The sequence below is a fragment of the Vidua chalybeata genome, chromosome 3 (genome assembly GCF_026979565.1).
Source record: "Vidua chalybeata isolate OUT-0048 chromosome 3, bVidCha1 merged haplotype, whole genome shotgun sequence".
Classification (NCBI taxonomy): domain Eukaryota; kingdom Metazoa; phylum Chordata; class Aves; order Passeriformes; family Viduidae; genus Vidua; species Vidua chalybeata.
The window spans coordinates 32,902,019-32,926,094 of NC_071532.1; the positions used below are offsets into that span (position 1 = coordinate 32,902,019).

The 24,076-nt window shown below is 41.9% G+C and overlaps 1 protein-coding gene across 2 annotated transcripts in view; it reads left to right on the plus strand.

The window, feature by feature from the left end:
* Positions 1-24,076, plus strand: part of ABHD12 (abhydrolase domain containing 12, lysophospholipase) — a 36,786-nt gene that overhangs the window by 2,881 nt on the left and 9,829 nt on the right. For both annotated transcript variants that reach the window (XM_053937618.1, XM_053937619.1), the window contains exons 2-4: positions 16,613-16,737; positions 20,210-20,315; positions 22,474-22,593. In XM_053937618.1, the coding sequence (XP_053793593.1) occupies positions 16,613-16,737; positions 20,210-20,315; positions 22,474-22,593 (351 nt within the window). The remainder of the gene's footprint in view (positions 1-16,612; positions 16,738-20,209; positions 20,316-22,473; positions 22,594-24,076) is intronic.

Here is a 24,076-nt window from a genome sequence, read left to right on the forward strand (position 1 = left end):
GCTAGGAAGGCAAACCAATCCCCAGTAGTGTGGAGTGGCTGCGTAGTTGTGCAGCCAAGGGCTGATCATGTGGCATATTCCATGGGTCAGGAGCACGGGGCGGGGGGGCTGCAGAGGCAGCTGTGTCTGTAACTGCAGACCAGGAGGCTGTGGAGCAGCAGCAGGGCTGGTGTGTGCCCTTCTCCAGCACAGCTTTTCCTGCTCGCATCCATCTCCTCAGCAAAGGCTAAATAGCACCATAGGTGATGTTTGTGGAATACAGTGCTGGCTTACTACCGGCAGCAGTTTGTTCTTGCAGCAGTATTTTTGAATTTTACCAGCGCTGCATTTGCCCCTCAGTTTTTGTTCAGTCATGCTGTCACAATGTGCTCATTCATCCAGGAGCTGAAACTCATTCTAAAGAGGTGGCTGTGCATTTTGACTGGCAACTACTCTGTTACAGAAAGTGTGTGCATGTGCTTCAAAGTGTAATGGAAATGGATATCTGATAAATAAGATTTATGTGGCTTTGGCTAGTGCATAGTGTAGTCAGTATGGCTTTTCTTAAGTGGTTTACGGCCAGAAATGAACAAATATAGGTATTTCAATTTTCTTCCATGGATATCAGTAATATCTTCTACAATGGTTACCTAAGCACTTTACAAGTTGCTCCTTTAAAAGTACATGATTTTTTTTTAAAGGAGCTGTTTTGTCTGAAATGATTAAATGCAATAATGCAGTAAATAAAGAAATAATAAGCAGTGCTTGCTTTTCCTGGTATGTGTGTTTTGTGTGGATGGCCATTCCTCTAATATTTCTGTTGTGAGGCATTTTTCAGGTGACAGTATTGGAAGTGCTAGATGGATATTAGCGTAACGTTGTGTTTTGGGTATTTGCTGTGACTCATTTTTGTGGTCCGTGGCTGTGATGTTCTGAGGAAATGTGTTTGAGCAGCCATAGATCTGGAAAATCTTTATGTGGGAGTACAGAGAATAGAGAAAATCAAATAAGCTTAATACTGGCATTAAATACCAGAGCAAACTTTCCTATCTCATTTCTGCTGAACCCTGATCCTGGTGATAAAAGGTCACGTGCGTGTTACCCTCACTTCTGTGACCTCATGGTTATCTGATCCTCATTTAATCCCAATCAATAGTCAGACTATAGATGTGAAGTGTGAATTTTGCCATTCTCCAATTCTCCTTCAAACACTTGTTTCCTGCAAATGTTAGAACTTGCTCCTGTCTCTCTCCATGCTGTGGAGCAGTGAAGCTCTTCAAATCCCATGTGTGTGAGCTTTGTTCCTTGATAATTCTGTGCTCTTCCTTGCTGGAGAAGCTGCTGTCCCTTCAGCCATCCCTGGTACCTTTGCTGCTGGGGACCCCCGGCTGCTGGCACAAGTCCCTGCAAGAGGTAGTTTGGGACCCTCTCGCTGGCTGTCCAGCCTGTGCACCCCACAAGCTGGATATTTTTGGGCTGACACTACAATTTGGTCTAGTTTCAGTTCCACTGTAGTCAGCCTTGTTCTTGTTTGCTGTGGTGCAGCTTGCTCTTGGGAGGCAGAAGGTTGCTTTTACAGCATTTCCTGGGTATTTTATGAAAACGCAGGGAGGTGCTGAAGGGAAGAGGGTGCAGCAGCCTGCTCGTGTCTTCCCCTCTGATGCAGCTGAATTTTCCTGGAACAGTGAGTGTGCTCAAGCGTGTCAAATGCGATGTGTGGTGACCCTTGGTGCCATCTTGCCCCAGCAGCTGAAGTGCTTCATGCCTTCTCATGTCTCCTTGGATTTAACCAGGGGTATCATCCCTCTGACAGAAAACTTGGCCAACACTATTATCTGTCCCTCTGTCCTCTCAGTACCCCATCCTTATATTTGTAGACCTAGCCCCCTTTCTTCTCATGTTACTTTTTTAGAAGCATTTGCAGAGTCTTTTATGATTATTCCAGTCTGTTCCATTGTAGCAGAGATGACAAATACTTGAATTGTTCTCCTACAAGTCTTCATCAATATATTTAAGGTTTTTTTTTTTTTCCTCAAGTGAGTCTTATGCTATTGTCTCTCTTAATTGCTGTCTTCAGGTTAAACCAATTACTTGTCAGGGCTTTCAAAAAAGGAAAGAGGCTGCCTGCATAGAGATATTTCATCAATCATGCTGCTTTTTCACCAATTCCACCTTCCTACTGGGTAACTGGCCTCTATTTCAGTTGTTCTTGAGCAGAGTTCACAAAGGAGCTGTGAAACGGTTTCCAATTGCTTGCCTGTTCTTTCTTTCATAGTAAATACAGGTTGAATCACAGTCCTTCCAATGGGTAAAATATGAAAAAGCAGTTTCCTTTGTGAGGACTTTTTTTAGTGTGTGGGACTCTTTTTTGTTGTTGGTTGTGTTGGGTTTTTTGTTTGGGTTTTTTTGTTGCAGTTCTCTTGAAGAGCATGCACAGTAATATTTTGCTCAGATATGTCAAAAATATGGTTGTGTAACTCCTTCCACATGTATGTCTGCCTTTTTTTTTTAACTATTTGACTAATTAACAATTTAACTAATTGAATGGTATCACAGTAGCTCTGTCTCCTGTTTTGTCTTGTGCATTGTCAGCCATTCTGGCAGCTTATGGCTGGGGAATGCCTCTGAATTGCTCCCAGGTTACCAATATGGGGCATTAGGTATTCGTTCTCTGCAGCTTCTTCCCAGTTTGCTCATCTTTTCCAGCCATTATAATTCTCTTTCCTTGTACTCATCTTCTCCCCACTCTTTCTCAATGTCGCATTAGTCATTCAGCAAAAATAGCAATATTCCCTGCAATGTGGGGAATTATTAGTTTTATTATTGTGGATGATTTTAATTTTGTAATTTTTGTTTTTTTAGGATTTAAAGATTTGTGAAACCATAGTGTTGACATGTAGCAGTTCTGTGCTTCAGTGTGTTACTCTTATAGCCTATCTTTTTTTCACCATTTTCATCACTTACTTTGAGATTTTTTGGTGTTAACTAGGTGTGGTTTTCTCTCTTAAGCATCCCTTGAGACTCATAGCATCTTCCTGCAGGTTTGTCTGTATGACCTAAAATTTCTTTCTTTGGATCCAGTGTACCCATGAGACTCTCTGGATTTTCTGTAATAGAGCACAGCATTTTTTCTGCTGCATCTGCTCTGTTGTGTCTTTCAGTCTCTGAGCAGTTTCCTCAAGTCCCCATATTTCTCATGGAGACCTCTGCTCAAGCAGGCATTTCAGGCTGAAGAGAGTTTGCCCTCTGGTTTTGTGTTGGTCTCCTTGAACTCCTGATTTCCTTGCAGTGCCATATTTCTGACATCATACTTGCCCCTGGGTTCAGTTGCTCTGCTTTGATGGCTTATGTTTGAATTAATAATTACCATGGCATTGCTAATTGCTACTGCTTTACAATACTTTTTACCTGGGAGCTGTATGAATTGCCTCTGCTTGTTTGAGTATACCTAAACTTCCCTTGGGTTTGGTAACTCCTGGGACCAACAAGGCTTCCTAGTCATCTCTGGAGTGAAGGTGCCCGTGGAGATCAGGGTCTTCACAGCATTGTCACGTTCTCTTCTGTCCTTTCTGGCATGTGGTTGCTGAGCTAGAAGTCAAGTTCTCTGCAGATGCAGTCACAGGTCACTGCAGTGAATCTGTAGTTTTCTCCAGGATGCAATGTAGATGCATTTCTTTTTGGTGAAACAACATTGTGGTGTTTTTATTAAAACTAATGATGGTGACATAATTTCCTCTCCAGAATGCCCTTTCTGCTGTATGTTCAAGAGTCCTGGTGTACCCTGGCAGGACTTCTGCTGTATTTGAAGAGCACTGCCTGCTGAGATTGGGCTTCTTTGAAAGGAGCAGTGGTGCCTGCTTAGGAGGCTGCAGCCAAGTTACTTTAGCCTCCTAGGCCTGAAGGGCAGGTCAGATTATTTTGGTAATCATGTCAGGATGTGAAATTAGTGAACAGGCTTCTACAGCAATTTTCCTCTAAAACCTGGGGTTTTGTAAGCTCAGTGGGTAGCTGTGCTGTGTCCTGTTGTTGGAGCTCCAGCAGTGGCCAGCTTCTGACATTGGGAGTGAGTGACTGCAAGCAAGGGAAGTTTACTAAGGGTGTAATGTGAGAGCACTATGTTAATGTGGCCGTGACTGAATCAGTACCACAAGAAGATTAAAAGAAAGTGCTTCAGCTGTATTAAAACGGTAACAGGAGACCTAGGAGACTTTAAAGCCATTAGCCTGAGGTGGAGTCTGTGCAATTTAAATTGCAAGAGTTAATTTGAAATTCAGTGGAAGAAGATTTAACAGCTAAATATATATACTAATGAAAGTAGATTTGTCCTGTGGAAGGACACTGTAAAATGTGACAGGTTTGTCAAGATTACAGCCTGGTTGATCAAAGTATCAGCAGTAAAATTGTTTCTCCAAAGCACTTCACTTTGTACTGTAGTTTTATTGACATTGCTTGCACTGCTAATGGAAAGCATGATATCTCTATTGAAAATTGGCTCAATGGAGAGAGAAACAAGTGGGAAATTAGAGTGGGATTGATGCTTGGGTTCAGAGGTGTGTAATTTTGTATATCAATCATCCCAAGGATGAGTTGGTTATCAGTTACTATTGATAAACATGGGAGGAGGAGAGGATTGATAAAGGTTGATGGATAGGGGAGTCAGCAGTTCAAAGCAGATGGCCAAATAGTGAAAAGGTCACCAGGACACAAGTAAAGCAGGCAGGATGGTGTGTGAGAGAGGGTACGGGTTGTAACAGGGATAGGAATGGTGACAGAGTGTGAAGCTGTTCCAGGTAAGTCACCTCTGTAAGCTGTCATGTGTCCCTGAATATCCCCTATCCAGGCAGCTCTAGGCTGTGGACTTTTGCCTTGCTGGCACACATCTCTTCCCTTCTCTTTCTCTCTCTCTAAGCAGCTGGTGAAACTAGTGCAACACTTGGCTTCAGAAATCTGCCTCTTTCTTATTGAAGGCAATTCAAACTTTAAAGCAGAATTTCCTAATTTTAGACTCTATCCAAGTGCCTTGATCATTCACTGAGCTAACAGGAACTATAACTATTTACTTTCCAAATCAAAGTGTTTATTTAACCCAGATTTATGTCAAGATTGTAACTCTTACTGAGAAATAGAGCAATAGAAAAGACTGTTAGACTAGAAGATTAACTTCTAAAACACAAACACTTGAAAACATTTGAGATAAGTCCCATGGCTGCCCTTGTTCAAAACTATCTGTCCAATTTGTACCCACTTAAAATGGTTGCTAATTCCTCTTGAAAAAGAGATTAGTGTTGAGTAATAAGGGCCAAAAGGTCATGTGAAGCCTCATCTCCCTTTTTACTTAAATTGTGCAGAATAAAGGATTTCATGTGGCATAGCTGAAGAAATGAATAAACTGAAGAATACGTGAATAACTGAAGAAACCCTTTTGGAAGGGTACTCTTCAGTGGCATTGTGCAAGCTCAGAGCAGAGAACAGAAAATGCATTTAGCCTATCCAGAGCCTGGTTTCCCTTCCCCTGGCACTAAAGCTTCCCCTGGGGTGACTATTCTGAGACAGAGGAGCCTACCCTAATGAGGATGATGTAAGCTGGAAATTTGGAGTCAGGGCTTCCAGGCTGCAGCATCCTTGCTTGTGGAGCAAAGTGTGTTCAAGGTGTTTAAGAACTGAATAGATGTTAAGATTTCTTACAATGCTCAGGAAGGGAAGTCTGGCACTCTTTTCTCCCTTAAAGCAGTCCTGTTTCACTTTTTGTAAAGTTTTGATTAGTTTCAGAGCAGCTTCAGGAAGCAGGAGTAAAGCTGACAATACAGGTTTTATACTGCTGAATGTGAAAACTGTGAATTGCACCAGTCATTGGAAATAGCCCATTCTCTTGTTCTTGCAAATCCAGCAGAAATGCAGTGACTGACCTTTGCTTTCAGTTTCTGATAGCCTTGTGCTGTCTCTTATAAAGTGTTGTTTTCCCCTTTCACTACCAGAGAAGGGACCGCATTTTGTTTTAAACTTTGGCAGGCTGATGTACAAGTGCTGCTTAGCACAGTTGGTCAGAGCATGTTGCTAATGACAATAAGGTTGTGGGTTCAGTGCCTGTATGGGCCATTTGCTCAGGAGTTGGACTCAGTGGTCCTTGTGGGTCCCTTCCAACTCAGAATATTCTATGGATCTGTTTCGTTTTCCTGCAGTTAAGTAAAAACTCCAACACCTGCTTTTCACCTTGGAGTTTGTGTTTTCTGGGTTGGCTCTTCAAGGTTTTGTAGTGTTAGCAATGGCTTTGGTTTTAATTGTCCTTAATTTTTTTAAGCCTTTGTCATTTTGGAGTTCTTTCCTTCACAAGGCAATAGCTAGAGCTGGAATCCCCGAATAAAGCACAGGTGAACACAGAAACAGATTAATCTGCCTGGCTGTATGCAAAATGACCCCCTGTTCAAAGTATGTCAGGGTCAACAGCAGTTCTGTATCTGCTCATACATCTGTTCTTTAACTATGGCTGTTGTTTTATGGCCATGTATGTTTGTTAAGCCTCCCTTTTTAAACGGGTCACAATTACAGAGGACACAGTGACTGCCAGCTGAATGTAACTGTGCTGGGCTGACGGTCAGCGTATGTAATGTTTTGGCATTGTTTAATGTTCTTGTTTGCTTGTATGCTTCCAACGGGGAACAGTTGGTCTATTGTAATCAAAATGTATTGCTAACGATGTGTTCTGAATCTAAAAGGTGGCAGTATCACTGCTAACACAAAACCATTCTTTTTCTTCAGGCTTCTGAGAAGGAATGGCTTCTGATCTCTGCCAGCAAAAGTAGAGCTTTTTCACTGAAAGTATAAGATGACCATTTTCATGTATTTGGAAGGGAAAATGTCTACAATGCACAAATTAATCTTTTGCTCAGGTGATTTAGACGAAAGCCAGAGCCACAGAGCCTGCTACTAGTGGTAATTCTCAGGCTGTGTGGCTGCCTCACAAGAACTGCTATGTGAAAAGATGATTTCATGCTTACAGAGTTGTGCTGCTTGGAAATACAGATCTGTTCCCTCACATGTATCCACAAGAACAAAGAGTGAATTTGGATTCTTGTTCTTGCTGCAAGGTTAACACATGCATGCTGTGTTAACAGACATGGGTCTGTTGGGTTTACGGCACGTTAAGAAGTGGTAATTGGTGGTGGGGGAATTGGCTTGGCTGTACTGTGTGCTGCCTCAATTATGGTATGCATTCAGCAGGCAAGTGGCTTTAAATGCAGGTTAGGAGCTGTGGTGGCGCATTGTGTGTCTGAACTAGTTCTGCTCTTGAACCTCTGTTTGTGCACCTTGATACTCCTCCCCATGAAGGTGAGTGTGGTTGGGAGAAATGAGAATTTCCTGCTTCAAGAAAAACCAGACTCAGCTGGTCTTAAGCTTCTGTTTGCACTTCCAGTGCTGTTTCAGTCTTTTGGTGTTAATGTTCTGCTTTTTCCTCTTTCATTAGCAGACAGCTAATGTGTTCCCCGGCTCACAGAGTAGTGAGAGTTCTGTGCCTTTAATATAAACCAGCTGTCAGCTGTGAAATGAGTGAAAAACTTAAGAATTCGGTAAACACTCTGGAGGGAGTGTACTTGCCACCACAGTTGTATCTCAATGCCAAGCTTGACTAAAATCTAATGTGGGTGACTTCAGATTTGATTAGTGTCAGCAGCATTGCTGGTGAATTCTAGAGAAAGTGTGTTCTTAGAATTTAAACAAGGGCTCGTACCAGAAAGGTTTGGGCACAAACTTAAGAGGGTGTTGCAGAAGATGCATTCAGGAAAAGTCAACAACCTTAAAACCCTAATCCCCAAGCCTACTCTTCTGTCCCAAAAGTCAATTGTTCACTTGCTGAGCGTTTAATTATTCGTTGTTTGCTACATACTTAAAATGACAGTAGCATCTGCCCCTTCCTTTTTAAAATGTAGCTTTCAGGTTAATCTTGCCACACGCAGTTCACACTAATGCTAATAACCAGTGTACCTAAACACTGAGAAATAACATAGTTGCTGATTAGGCCATGCTGTCAGCATACATTTTATATAAATTGGTGCTGTGTTGCCAAATGTTCAGCCCATTCTTGTCTCCTGTGAAACATGTAGATTTCATGCAATTGGAATGTTAAGTTATCAAGACTGATGTTCCAAGCTCCTTTCTTCAAAGGATGAGCCAATGCATAGTGATTTAATCAGACAAGCTGTGTTATTGCTGCATTTAGGGTAGTCAGCTTAGACAGTGGTTGTGAAGAGGAGAGCCTAAGCCATGGCATTGGGAAGGGATGGGGTGGTGATGGGGGGAAAGTCAGATGATCCATGTCCCTGTTCTGTTAAATGCTTGTGAGAGCCTCTCTCTCCCTTGCTTAATTTGTTCTGCTTTTTGCAAATGTGTTCCATGGACAAAGACCCATACATTACCTGCAAGCTGCTCTGTTATTTCTGCTCATTAATGCTGTACACTGACTTGCCTTTCCCTCCCTTCATGGGCTTGTTTTTGTTTTTTCCTGCAGCGCTTTGAGTCCTGGCATAACCTTTGCTGGCATTTCAGTGCTATCGACCTGATCAGTAGTGCTTTCCTCTTACCCCGAGTGCTGATGCCACATTTCCCCCATGTGATGCATAAGGATCTCGATTATTTCAGGTCCTACCCATGATCTTTCCTTCTTCTCCAAGCTGAAATGTGTTTATGAGAGTCTCAATAGCTGGAGCTTGATGGCCCCTCCTGAAAAACTCAATTAATTGAGTTTACTTTGCAGTTAAAACTCTTGGAGGGACAGAGCTAAATTTTGACTGGCTAGATGGCTTCCTTCTTGCTGTTTACTGTTTTAAGTTAATGCTTAATCACTTGATATTAATCGGAAGGAGGCACAGAAGCAGTCTGTCAGAGTCTGGGCTGTAAGAGGGGAATGAGGTAGTGAAGTGGGGGCCTGTGGGGGAATTTAGGAGCTTGAAGTTTCAAACCTCACCTGCATTCAGGTAGGTGGAAAAACACTGAAGCTCTTACCCCAGCCAAAAGGAGATGCTTTGTAGGCTTTGTGGGAATAGATAGTTTGCAATAAAGGGAGGGAAAGGAATGTGTCCAAGGCAGCAGTTGTACAATCTCTGTAAACTGATGCCGTGGCCAAAACAAAAAGGTCCTGGGGGCTCCTTCTTTGGAACCTTCTTAGGTGTTTCTACCACAGCTACTAAACAATCTCCACAAACTCACCTATTTGAAAAGCTAATTTTATGTGTATTTCCATGTAACTGTTACAATGCAGGTACAGGGTTGTTTTTGTGGCCCCACTAACCAGTGCTAGCTTCCGGCTGCATAGGTGTGGGAGTGAGTGGAAGGTGGGATAAACTGCACAGTTTACTCATGGAGAGCTTGTCAACTGAACTGAGGTAGCTTCTCTGACTGCAAGTGATGTGGGGGGATTTTTAAAGATGATAGAAGTCCAGAGGGCCTAACTGAAAGCAGCATCAGTAGTCATTTGATTGATGTTAGATGGGGCGTTTTTAATGGAATATAAGGGGTGAGGTGCTAAAAGTGCTGGTTAGCATACAGACCAAGTATTGTGGTTCTGTTTGCTGACATGCAGCACTTCTCTGGAGCTGTGTATGAAGCTTTCATGGTCTGTCTGTGATACTGCTATAAACAGAGAAATAAATTAGTGCTTATGATAGCTTTCTGCTGTGCTTTAAACATACAAAATCCTAATCAGCAAAAAAAAAAAAAAAATCTGTAGCAGTAGCAAAGAAGAATAAATTTCAGTAGCCAGCAGTGTTTTTTGTTGTTAGAACTGTTTGTTAGCATTTGGCAGGAAATTCAAATTATGGGTGTATTGACATCTTGTAATTTCTGGGTTTTGAATTTTTTCCTCTGTTGGGACACCTTCACTTTCCATCACTGATGGTAGTGTGTCTGTTTAAAAAATAAGCTGTCACAATATTCTGAGAAGGTAGAGCTTGCATGTTTAAAAAGATTCTCAAAAAGCTCAGCTTGCTTTTCTTTTGTCTTTTTGGTTATTTTTTAATGAAACCCCATAGGCTTTAAATTTGTTACCTTTCCCCCACCTTATTAAGCCCATTATTCCTGTTAATTTGTCTTTTAATTTAAAGAGAAATAGCATAACACCCCAAATCTTTGCTTCTGGGTACAGTCAGACTATGGAGTGCTGTAGCTTTTCTGGGGCTGGGTCTCTGCTAATGGAGGCTTGAATACCTTGCTTCATCCTAGTTTTTATGGTAAATATTTAAGAAGGTTTGCTTAGTTTTTTATTCATCTCTCTCTCTCTCACTTTTCCATTGATGCAAATAGGAACATTTAGTAGCTTTAGCCAGATTTTGAGATTTGGCTAGGCATTTCTGTTTCTGCTTTGTGGGCAAATTATTCAACTTTCTATGTATTCTGGTAGCCTTTTTTTTCTGTGAAAAACCACTGTTCAGTGAGCATGCAGTTAGTCTGATTTGTTGCATGAACCTGGCAAACTTTAGCCCATTCAGCTCAGCTCTGGGTCAGCAGAGAGAGTTTGTGAAGTGTGGGCTGTCACAGTTTGCCAAGTGTTTGTGGAAGGAATTAAGCAGACAGCTGTGTAAGGTAGTGTGACTTTTCTAGGATGAGGAGAAGGGACTGGGTGACTCCTTGGGATCTCCTGTAGCCTCTTTGCTGTTCATGTATCTGTGGCAAGACTAAAACAGTCCCTGATTTAAAATGCTTATTTTAAGTGATGAACATTTTGGATGCTACAATGATGATAGCAGTAGGATCAGATATAAACTTGCCTCTTCCATCTTCTGTACCTTTGATGGCATAGAATAATAGTATACCTTGTATTAATTGACTGATAATTCCACACAACAGATCCAACAGCTCTTAATGCTTGGGTTTACATGCAGATGGATTTATACTTTAATTATAGAAGCTGTCAAAGAACAAATAAGGTACCCAGACTTTCCTACCTCATCTCAATAGCTGGAAAATCAGATTGTCTTCTGAAACATCAAAAAGCAAATTATGTCTTTCGCAGACATGGCATGTGTCAGTAACAATTAATTCCACTGCTGGATGCCTGAAAAAATTGCTGAGTCCTTTATCCTTATAAAACCATGTTCTGCATGGCTATATGCAATAGAGTACCTTCATTATTTTGAATAAGAGATACTTGTGTTTTGGCCCCAGCTGTCAACTCAGCACCACACAGCTGCTTGGAATAATCACATTTTAAGACTAGTAGTTGTCTTCCTAAGCAATCCAGTGATTATTTAGGAAAACAAGCAGCATCACTTCGTATATCCGTCCTTTCCTACTTCTTTCCCCAGCTGTGTATGCTGATCCATGATGCCATATGGTCTGGAATATCCCTTAGGTCAGTTGGGGTCAGCTGTTCCAGCTATGTCCCCTCCCATCTTCTTGTGCACCCCAGCCTCCTTTCTGCTGGGGTAGTGCTATACTGCAGTTTAGTTTTTGAAAGGAAGAATAGAATATTTCTTCAGAAAGAGCAAAGGTTCAAGATTTTAAGGAACTTCTTGTAAGAGATGGCAAAGGAATCTAGTAGAGCTAATTTTCTTTTTATTTTCCAGATCTTTCCAAGAGCAAAAGTTTTCAGGAACTGGTTAAAACTAAAATTCTCTAAGAATGCAGTTTACCATGAAGTTTTTGTATGTGATATTTTAGTTGTTTTATGAAACAAGTTGGGGTGAGGGGGAAAGGAGCAATGCCTTTATATTTGTGTCATTGAGCTGCACATAAAGCAGCTTTTGCAGCAAACCTGTAGAGTTAAGAACTCATATTAATCTTGTAGTGGAAAATTACATTGTTGAGTGTTGCTGCTCAAGCTGTCCAAAAGCTGCTGGTACCAAGTCCAGGTGGAGAGGGGAGACACTGCCTGTGAACTCAAATTCAGGAGCTGAGAGGCTGTCTCTGTGTGCAGATGAAAGACTGATAGGTTTCTTCCTTTTCTTTTTTAACTTTTTGACAAGGAACAAGTGAAATAAAATGAAGCTTAATTGGATTATGTGGCTCAGGTGGTGGAGGAAAAGGAGACTGGTTGATCTTTCAGGACCTGCAAGGAGTCCTGTACAACACCACTCTCCAGGCTTTCTGCAGAAAAGGAAGATGAGTGCTCTTAATAATCCTACCTGGGCTAGAAACCATCTCTTGTTCAAAACAAGGCTAGCAAGGAAAGCTGAAGGCTTGCCAGGGACCTGATGTGTGGACTGTCCTGCCTTTTGCATGGCTGCTGTATTGCTTCTTTGTGCCCCTGTATGCCTTGGGACTCCATTGCAGTTTCCAAGTTTAGAATAGGTTGTTTTGGATACAACTCTGTTTACCCCCAGAAAATCTTCCCAGTCCTTTAAATTTCCTTTGGCCCTCTTTTTTTTTTTTTTTTTGAATCTTTTGTTCATGTCTTTATCTACCTCCTGCTTTTATGCTCTTGATCCCTGTCTGAGGGAACAAATCTATTGATTCTTTTAAAAAAATATGTTTTTGTGTTAGGAAAATGGGGGGATATGTTCTTGTTATGCCATGTATTTTTTTTTTCCCTCTACCACCCATAAAGTCACTTCTGTCACCTTGGTGATCAGGAGGTACCTTGTGTGATCAAGGTCTTGGCTTTCCACATCCTGTGCTCTGAGTTCCTTCTGGGAGAGCTCTGCTGGGTTGCAGTTTGGAGAGCTGGGGACACGAGGGACTCCAGAGCAAGCCAGAGTGACAGCTCTGAAAAACAGAGCCTCATGCTCTGGTGTCTGCAGGCGTCTCACCCTTGCCCCAGGCAGATCACAAAGGGCACACGGGCTGTGGGTGCATTTGTCTATAGATCCTTTAGGGACTGCAAGCACAGCCTGTGTGTGTTTCTGATAAATGTTGTCCTTGCTCTGCTGCAGCTCTGACGGGATCAGTTTTAGTCTCTTGTTTCACCCTTGGCCTGCCCTTTCACCCTGCTAGAACATCCGATCAGGAGATGCTAATGGAAAACACTCTTGGTGTAGAAATGATTCAGATGATCTGCAGGAGAAATTATTTTAATCTAAATCGGGATGCAAGAGCGTGCCACAGGATTGTGGTGATTGGACGTTGTTCATGAAACCTCCCAAGTTTGCTGGAGAGGTGGGGGCTGCACTCACAGGAGAAGCTGTCACAAGAGGACCCCCAGCTCCTCCTTGCCAGCCAGATACTCACACTGTGCTCGAATGCAAAATGTTCTTGTTCTGGGTGAATGTGGGACCTTCATCCAGGTGTAAGTTATGAGGAAAACCTTCTGCTTTTGATGTCACACTTCCAGGAAACGCTTCTTCTGTCAGACTTAAATATGTCTGGAGAGGGAATGTACTTTTCCATGTTCACTTCAGGAAAGGGCATGAAGCAAAAACTACTTAGTGTTTTGCCTGTATTTGGACAGAACCCAGTTGTTGGGAAAAAGCCTTTGGTAAATGCAGGGGGGGAAATGTGATGTTGGGGATTTTGTTTTATTTTGGGCTGACTTGGGGTTGAGTGTTCTGTGTTGTGTGAGATGTTTCGTTGTTTTGGGTTTTTTTTAGACATTGCTTTTATTGCTCCAGGAAATTGATTTCTGATATTCTTAAATATCTTCAGTTTGCAGCTCCTTATTTTCTACATCACTTGTATTTTCCAACTAAGACCTGCTGAGTTTTCTGGTGAAAAGGTGGTGACAAGTATGTTGCTTTCACCTGAGCACACCAAAATTTCCTTTTGCAGGGCATATATTTCCTGAAATAGCTTTTCTACCAAGCAATAGGAGTTTAATTTAGCAAAATTGCTCACTGAAGATTTACCTGATAATTTCATAATGTCTGTACTTCAGCGTATATTCTTTGATTTATCAGGAGAAAAACTGTCTGGTGGATAGAAGCTTTGCCCTGGTTACATTGTAAGTAGACATCTCCCTGGAGATGAGGTGTAAATGTCATGTTGCTGATTAGCATCTGATATGGGGCATGGGAGCAAAGAAAGGGATGCCTCAGTTTAGTCTCCAAAAAGGAGAAACTGGAATAATTCCTGAGCTCTGACAGCATCACTTGGACAATGTCCTTCTCAGTGTTTTCTGTTCCTGGTTCCAGCTTGTGGCTGGGCTATGAGAAGTGCTTTGCCACCCAGATCTCCGAAGAGCCCCTGTTTTGATGTGCTCTGGTTGTGCCTGGAGGAGTTAAGACATGGCTCTATTGTCTTCCTAAGTAAGTGGGGATTTTATTCTGTAGGAGTAAACTCCTGGCATATGCAAAATTCCCCTGGGAGAGCTCTTGTTGGCTGCAGCAGGATCAAGGCCCCAGGCAGGAAAACTTGCTGGGAAGCCCCATCCTACCTGGCTGCTCACCTGTACTCTGGTTTTACTGGGAAGGTGGTGAGGATAGAGTGTCTTGGTTTAAGACAATTGAAGGCGTGGACACTCCAAAATGAGTTACCTCCCCTTTTAGCTTTAACCCCTCCCTTCTTGCCAATAAGAAGAGATGAATGAGAGTAGATATAAGTGAAAAAATAACTAGACAATGTATTTTAACAAAACCACTCACTTTTCTCATTGAAGAGAGCTAAGTTACATTTCAATTGCTCAGCAGCTAAATGTCAGCTATCCTTTAGTGATCTCCCTTTGTCTTCCACAAATCCATTCCAGCTATGAAAATAGGTGTTAGGTGCTGATGCAGGGGTGGCTGTGTGAAGCTGGGTTTAATCTGAGAGTAAGGAGCAATGATCAGCTCAGTAATTAGCCCAAACAAAATGTTGTGTGGGTTTTTTTTCCCAAAGTTGTGGTCATAGGTGGGTTGGTCTGAGGCTTTGGTACTCACTAATGTTCTTCTGAAGCCTCTGTTTTTTATAATTTCCTCTACTAGTTCTTGGCTGTTTCTGCTTTTCTTACTTTAGGAAACTGGGCTTGAGGTGTGGAAATGTCACTGGAAGCCTTGGAGTTCTTTACCTCTTCATTGTCAAATTTGCTGTGGGAGGTATAAAAATCTGTTGAACCTTTCAACGTGGGCTTGTTGCAGCCACAGCTGGGTGACAGTGTCTTAGTAATAAATTTTTCCCCTTCTTGGAAAATGGCAGTTACTTTAGCCTGTGAAAAAAAAGGGCTTTAATTTTGATAGTGTTTCTGAAGTCCAAAATGTGGTTCCAGGGTGAGAGGAGGCAGACAGGCACTTGTAGGCATGTAGTAGTGTGGTGAAAGCAGGTTTTGGATGAATGAGAGGATATCCTCTTTACTGTGAGCACCTTAGCAATCATGCCAAAAACTTCAGGGGAGTGGGCGAGATTGGAATCTCTCTTTTTTTGCTGTGCTGAAAAAGTGTTCCTGCGAATCTTGGCTTTTGGACCACAAAAGCTATTTGGATTTTGAAAATTTTGGTGCATGATTAAGCTATTTCCATCCCAGTTCTGTATGTACACTCATTTTTCTTGTACAAATGTGTAAAAAACAGGTCTTTAGGCGCTCTATTCGACAATTTCAACTAGCTGACAATGGCTAAACCCTCTTAGCTCTAGTCTAGAGCAAGTTTAGTGTGTCAGCTCCAAGAATTGCCAAATGGGAGATTAATAATTTCATGCCTTTTGGAAAAATTGTTCTCTGATTTCAGCTGCCTGCAGTTCCCAACACTGAGAACTCTTTGCTCACTGGCATAGAACATGATTCTTGCTCAAGACTGTCTGCTGAAAAGGAACAGAAATTGTCGCCTGGAGGCTTCCCATGGATTTTAGTTCTTGATTGCAGGGCTGGTTGAGAAACCTCAGTGCACATGAAATGTTGGTCAACTAAATCATTACAACTACACCTTTATGTAAACATATGTGCATATATAGACACATGTATGAGTGTGTATTTGGTAGTTACTCTGATACAATAAAGGGAATTTTGAGATACATCGCTTAACTACCTGCTGTGTATTACTTTTTTTGCTTGTTTTTTTTTGGTTTTTTTTTTGTTTTTTTTGTTTTTTTTTTTTTTTTTTTTTTTTTTTTTTGTTGTTTTTGTTTGTTTGTTTGTTGTTGGTTAGGATTTTTTTTTTTTTTTTGGTAGCTTATTCTTCCTAATCAGAATGCTCAAGAGAAAATTGAGGTACAGTGTTGGGGCAATTCTTAGAAAATAATGCTGCAGATTATGAAATTTATTGTATTTTATAACTTAGAAAGACTTGCTTTTCAGGGCATTGAGAGGTAATCCTTTTAGCTGGACAAGGCAGAATGTCTGCTCCAGTCTGTACATGAGATCTTGTGTAACTTTATCAGTCTCATTACATGTAGTTCCTCAAAATATGTGAAAATCTAACTGAACCAAATCTGGTAGTGATCTAAATGGGAAGTATGGTTGGGCTACTTTTTGGAGATGAGCATGTGATATGCATTCTAGAGATTCTGAAATATGTTAAGTTAGCAGGAATAAAAAGCTCTTGTTACAGAGTCTTTTAAAATGTAATCACTAGGGAGTTTCTATTCCCTTTTTCTAAGCTGTATGTCATCAGCTGGTGTTTTGGCTAGTTCTGCTTCTCTCAAACAACTGAGGCTACACAAACTGTTTGAAATTAGGTTTTGTTTAAAGTGTAAATGACCAGATTTTCAAAACCACCAAGCATGCAGATCATTGTGAAAATTGCTCCATAAAAATTCTGCTGTATTCAGCTCTGTATTTCTATTTTTTTTTTCTTTTATACAGGCGATACGGATTATGGTTTCGATTGAGGAAGTTAATACTCTGGTTGCTGGGAATGTACATAGCCATCCCATTTCTAGTAAAACTTTGCCCTGCTATTCAGGCAAAGCTGGTCTTCCTAAACTTTGGTAAGTGACTCGGTGGGTGAGGGGACAAGGGGAGGGGTGTCTTCAGTTTGTTTGCCTTCACTTTCACCCTGCATGTGAACAGCTTGTGAAGGACGTGAACTTTCACAGGTTGTAAACTGCCCCAGACTGTAGTTTGGAAAGCATTCTGTGTGGCCCTGGTGGTTGCTGTAGCATGTCTTTATATAAATAGAGTGACCAAACTGAAGCCAATTTTCAGTCAGAAGAGTTTTCATTCAGGAAAACTGTGCAATATGTCAGGTGTGTTTTTCTGAGGAGTTCCACACAGTTGCATGAATAGGCAGCAAGCAAGTGAAATTAAACCCAGCAATCTAAATTTGCATTTAAACCTCACTTGCATTTATAATGAAATTTTGAAAAATATCTTCCTGTCTGTCGAAGCTAGAAGGACCAACTATGGATACATTGTTTTTTACATAACTTGTCTAATTTTGATTGCATGCTTTACATGTTCTCACACCTTGGATCATGGTTGCTGTGAAGCGTGCACATGTGCAGGGCAGCTCTTGTGCTTTGATTGTGAGAACTGACAGCTACATAACCTGAATAGTGCAGGTTTCAGTGTTTTTGCTTTTGCAGAGCTTTGTTAGGTCTCACTGAAGTTCCTGTCTCTGCTCATTGACAAGTGACCAAAATAATTGTCCTGTAGCATGTTTTTGTTGCTGTGTTTGCCAGGTTTCCTCAGTATGGTCTACTCCGTGTTTAGAGTCAGGACAGAGATTTCTAGGGAAATTGTCTAGAAACCTGCCCTGGAGGTGGATAGTTATGAGTAGCATGGAGAGTGGGAGAAAATGGGCCAACTTTTAAAGGAGTATTCTGCTCCAGTGGTTTTGGAAGTTCACCCATGAAACTAATACAAGACCCTGGTAAAGTGGCAGAATATTTGGAAGAAAATCACCATGGTAGTTCCAAAGAGGGGGAATTTGCTGCAATGTCTTGGGCCCTAGCTGCTAATTATTGGACACTGCTCATTACTGGACAGCACACTCAGGGGGAGGGGAAGGAAAGCAGGGCAGCAGGCACCGTGGCGACTCAAACTGCAGCTGAACCAGAGCTGAACCTGTGCCAGGAGCAGTCGGCCCTGCACAGAACAAGAAATCCAAGACCAAATCAGTTTGTGTAGTCAGTGATGAAGATGAAGCAGGGCCCTCACAACCAGAGGAAGAGGCAGGGCCAAAGATAGTCACCTGGTCCTTACTCCCAGGTGAGCTGGGAGGTGAGTCTCTGGTTACCTGGCTGCTCCAAGGAAGCCAAGCAATTAGGCTTCCTGTCCCAGGATGCATGCATTGGCTGGGGACTGGGAAAAGACCAGGAACTCTCAGCATCTGGAAGTGGCTCCTGTCAAGCACAAGGGAAAGATATCTTTGCAAGGATGACCTTTTAGTGCACTGAGACAAGTGGGACACCATGGAGCAAGGTAGCCAGTACCTGAGAAAATCAGCTGTGCTGGAGGTGATCTGTAAGGATTCAAAGAAGGAGCAGTTCCCTGTAAACCCAGATGACATCCAGTGTGCACAAACCATGTGTTGGAAGTTCCTGTGGAGCATACCAGTGTCCTGTGTCAGCTCATTGGCACTGATGTCATGGAAAAGAGGAGACCAAAAGGTGGACAATGTGGTTCCCAAACTCTGGCTTGTATGAAGAAACCATCTCCTCCCTGGTACGGGCCTGAATCTCATCCATGGAAAGACTGTCCAAGGAATTAAAAAATTTAAATGAAAGAAGAAATTTAAGAGGACCAAATTAAAGAGGACCACTGGCAATTCAAGGAGGAATTGTCCCATGTCCTGCCAATACAGTCTCTGCTATTGGGAGCAGGCACTTCCCTGCCTGGGAGAGAGGGTTCACGCTACGAGGCATGCTGTGGTTTGACCTGTCATGGTGGTAAAATATCAGTGATGCCACCATAATGCAATTTTCTTCATTCCTTCAGTAGCAGAATGCAGGCCACAATTTGCCTTTACCTGGAGAGGTGTACATCTAGAATTGACTGCACCAGGGGTGGAAACACAATCTCACCATCTGCCATGGACTGATCCAGACTGCACTGGAAAATGATGAGGCTCCAGAACACTTGCAGTACATGGATGACATGATCATTTGGGATAATACAGTAGAGGAGGTTTTTGAGAAAAAGGAGAAAATAATCCAGATCCTCCTGAAAGCCAGCTTTGCCACAAAACAAAGTAAGGTCAGGGGATCTGCCCAGGAAATTCAGTTTTTAGGAGGCAAGATGAACATCATCAGATTCCAATGGACATGGTCAACAGAATAGCAGCCATGTCCCCACTGACCAGCAAGAAGGAAATACAGCTTTCCTAGGAGCTTTGGGTTTTTGGAAGATGTATATCCCAGAGGACAGCAGACTCTAAGCTCTCTCTATCTTGTGACATGGAAGAAGAATGGTTCCAAGGAGGGCCTTGAACAACAGCAAGCCTTTGAACAGATCAAACAGGAGACTGCCCATGCAGTAGCTCTTGGGCCAGTCAGGACAGGACAGGATGTAAAAACCATGCTCTGCTGCTGGAGAGAAGGGTCCTTCCTGGAGTCTCCAGCAAAATGTACCTGGAGAGACTCAAGGAGAAACTGTGGGGTTCTGGAGCTGGGATTCAAAGGATCTGAGGCCTGAATTTCTGGCTGATGTCAGACCACCACAAAGGCACAGAGAAGTTGCATGATTTTCCCAGAGCACTGGTAGAAGTGACTTGTGTGCCTGTGCAGACCTTGACTGCAGAACCTGCCATCTTCGTGGAGGATCCAGGGTCCTCCTGAGATGCAGCAGGTTGTGGTGCCATGCATGGCTTGTCTGGGACTCTCCCATATGCTTTTGCATAAGAGCAGACACTTGCACAGATAAAGATTTGCGGTCTGAGGGCCCACATTTGTCAGGTTAACACTGGCTATTGTCTGCATTGGTTTTTATGTCTGTGTGATGTTTAACAGTTTTTTAGAGGGTAAGTGAAGTGAGATTTGGCTGTCACCATTATCAGGATTTCTCTTTGTGTCAATAGCACAAAAGCTTTGGTGTGTTAATTGCTGTACCACTAAATCTCAAGGAGACAGACTTTCTGGTTCTGCTGTAGTGGAGCTCCATTTTATGGGAAAAGACTGAATCCAAATCAGCTAACCCATGCCACTGATGCAGCAGAGTGATGCACAAAGCAGACTGGACAGAGGTGGTTAAATGTTTGTCAAAGGAGGCTTTGTCTGTCTTTCCCACCTTCTCTTAATTTTAGCCTGTTCCCTGGTTTTTGTTTTTTTTTGGTGGTTGCCTCTGTTTTCTCACCTTGCTTTCTTTGATGTTCATGTTTTAAATCACAGCTGTAGGAAATTCAGCCTTCTACACAAAAAGGTCTTCCCAGCAGAGTGGACCAGCTAGTACAACCCTCCAGTGCTTTGGTTAAGCAGTTGTGTAAGAAAATATTTTTTTTTTCTTTCTCTCTTTTCATTTCAGTAAGGGTCCCATATTTCATTGACTTGAAAAGACCACAGGATCAAGGTTTAAACCACACCTGTAATTATTACTTGCAGCCAGAGGAGGATGTAACCATTGGAGTCTGGTAAGGAATCCAGTTTTGTGCAGTATGTGCCATGCATCTTTATCCTTCTCTTTGTTCTAGATGTTGCCTATTCAGTCTTTTTGCTGTGCATGCTCTCGTTTGTGGATGCTTGTATTTTCCTCTGCCAAGTGACCAAGTTCATGTTGAAAGGTATGCAAATCTCTGGGGCTCATCTGAGCTAGGATCAGTAATGCACAAAACACAGTCAGACAACCTGTGCATTTAGAGAAATATCAAAATTTGGAATTATAAAGGTTACAGGTCTGCATCACTGCAAAGATCCTGACTCCAGATCAGACCAGACCCATGGAGTTAGATGTTTTGTCATTCAACTCTGATTTGTATTTTGTTTTGCAGAATACATGTGGGGGAAGAGAGGAAAACAGATCAAAGTGTTCAGAGTAGGAGGAAGAAAATTCTGTTCATAAAACATATGTAAGATTTGGAGAGTGGGTGAGAACGGAACACACAGTTTACACTCTTCACAAAACAAGTGACAGTGTCAGAGCTCATTTGCCATTTCTTTCTCACAAAGATGATTTTCTGGCCCCAGGTAGGGACAATTCATTTTAGCTCCTTGTTACCCTGGATCATGTCAGGTGTGGAGGGAAGGAGGTGTTCCCTTAATACAGGCAGTGAAGTGCAGGATTTGGAATTTTCAGTTGTGTGTGTACCTTAGATGTGTCCTTTAATGCAGTAGAGATTTTCTCTTCACTGGGTACATAACCTTTAAATGGGATAGAGATATTTTTATAACCATCATTAGGACATTTTCTTTCCTTTAAGTAAATTTTAGTGAATGATACATTTAGAAACTTGAAAACTTCAGTCTTTCCAGAATAGGCTGATAAACAGTGGTTTGATTCTTCACTTGGACAATTAATATTCTACCTGTTAAGCTGTTAAATAAGGTTTTTTTTGCAGTCTTGAGATTTGTATTTTGTTTCCCTTGCAAGTGTACTGTGTATCTTTGCTAAAACAGAACTTCCAGCTTGTGGTGGCAATTCAGAGGCTGTCATCTGTCTCGATATTTATGGAAGATTTTCACAAAACTTTGGAACCTTGCTTTTAAAAGCCAGTGCAGGGTCTTGTGTTTGGTACATTTATGAAACAAAGTCCTCAGCCTGCTTTGTTCATAAGTTTGCAAAAGTCTTGGGGCAGAACAGTTGAATTTTTGAGTCTCAGTTACTGAGGCTTTTTACCTCTTCAAGACCTTGGTGTCTGCTGGCTGCACACAAGCAAGTAGACTTTTTACATTGCTTTTCCCCTGTTAGTTTGTCCTCTGAGCTTTACATCTGGGGAGGATTGGTCTGGTAGGTGCAAGCTTGTCTGCCTTTCAGGTAAAAAGGCATGTGAGTACTTCAGTTACTTCTGATAGCTGTAGCCAGCCCCCTTCTCAACAACTCAGATGGTTATGGGCATGTACTTGCTTTGTGTTTGTATTCTAATTATCCAGTTTAATTGTCTACCTTCTGTTCAGTCTGTCATTCCTCTTTCTGTTCCACCAGTGTTGAATTCTTTCTTGCAGGCCACCTAGGTACATTATCTGCAGAAGAACCGCTGTGACTTAAAAATTCCTGCCTCTTGTAGATTGTAACTTTTTCAGCTAAAATGTCACACCTTCAAGAACCTAGTGCCTGAAAACAAAACACATTATCTTCTCCTCAGAGCCTGGGCTCTTCCTTTTCCTCAGATTGGCTGTAAAGTCAGATATGCCTCTTAATCACTGAACATTCTTTCCAAGCCCAACTGCCTTTGATTATTCTGTACATCTGCTGACCTAGCAGTGAATCTTGTTTATGGTATATAAGTATGTTAATTGAAGTAATTAAGTGCCATAAAAGCTGAGGAACTGTGATTATTTTGCCAGAGCAGCAGGAAGTTCAGTAACTGTGCCTTTGAAGTTCAATGCCTTGCACAGACAGCCCTGTGTTTTGAAGGCAGTGGTAATGGAGGTGAAAATGTAGAAATAAGTGTAGCCACTGCCTTTACAATTTGACCATTTGTCTGCTAATCAGGACAGTTTTATGAAAAGTGTGTGTGAGGTGTGTCTGTAATCCTGAGTGAAGGAGTTGAACAGAAAATCTCAGAGTTCAAGTGGCAGACACTTCAATGTTGAGTAGCAGCATGACAGTGTAATTTTTTCTTCTGTTCACAGGCACACGGTTCCTGCAGCCTTATGGAAGAATGCCCGAGGGAAGGACCAGCTGTGGTTTGAAGAGGCTTTGGGCTCCAGCCACCCTGTAATCCTTTATCTGCACGGCAATGCAGGAACAAGGTGAGGCACAAAATACTGATGGCTTTGTTTCAGAATGTGTTTTCCTGGCTTGTCACAGCTTCAGCACATTAAAAAAGACAAGAAAAACTCCTGAGGGGCTTTAGTGTTAGGACAAGAGATAATGTTTTAAACTAAAAGAGGGTTGATTTAGATCAGATACAGGGGAGAAATTGTTTACAATCAGGGTGGTGGTCAAACACTGGAACAGGTTGCCCAGGGAGGTGGCAGAGGCCCCACCCCTGGAAACATTCAAGGTCAGGCTGGATGGAGGTCTGAGCAAAGTGATCTAGTTGAAGATGTCCCTGCTCGTTGCAGGGGATTTGATGGCCTTTGAAGGTCTCTTTCAACCCAAAGTATTCTATGATTAAAACCAAAATAAAATCTAAAATTAGTTTGGTGCTTCTCCTTTTGAAAGAAGGCACATGCATTTTATGGAATGATCCCTCTCCATTATTGAATGTGGGAATAGATTTATTGCAGTTATCAGAGATATCTGATCTTATAGTTTACCTTGTATCCTCTGCTAGAAGCCAGGAGGCTGTGATGAGAAATACTTCTTTTCAGTATAGTAGTCTCTGAGTTGAGACATGGGATGGTATTAGTGTTTCTGTATATGTGACTCACAGGCATTAAATAAACCTCCCAGTTCCTTTTGTGAGTTTATTTTGGTAATTAACATGTTCTGAGGAAGGAAAATCAGAAGGAAAGAGGAAGGTTATGTGCTGATCTTGTTTCATTATTGCATCTGTCCAGGACATTTGTCTGGACCAGGAGCACTTCTAAAAGTTGTAATTTTATATATGACTGTTTATTGGCTAAAATAGTAGATTAGTTTTCTGTACTTTGTTGCTGGATGCTAAAAACCATTAATGCAGTGTGAAGATATTCCTCAGGATCATGTTCTTCCTGCCACCTCTCCACATGTTACAGTGCTTTTGTTTGTTTATTAGAACACTGTCTTTTCTCTTAAAAATATGCATATTACAAAAGAGTGTTTCCCCTGCTGAGTTCTGAGTGCCAGTTCTTGGGATGTTTTTTTCTTGATTGCGTGTTCTTCTGAAGCTGATGTCTGCCCATAGATACTCTGCAAGAGCAGCAACATTGCAGGAAAACAAGTTCCATGATATAAAGAAACTGTTTTAGCTGTGCTGGTAGTGAAGGTTTGCTAGCTTCTATATCACAAGAACATTTTTCACACCAATTCTTGTCTCAGCAGTGTGCTTTTCTTGGTACAAGGGCACTGTGTGGAAGGTGTGTGCTGCAACCCAGGAAATGCATGAACAGATGGTTTTTTTGCAAACTGCCCTTAACTTCTTGTGCTGATGCATTGCAAGGTTTAATCAAATTGTTGCATTGTTTTTCAAATACTTCTTCACTTTTGTTTTTTGCCTTGATTGGGTGTAGCAAATGATACTAAGGGAAGCTGTTCTGCAGCTTAATGGTGTCTGCTTGGGGCCAGTATCTGCTGTGTATGTATTGATTA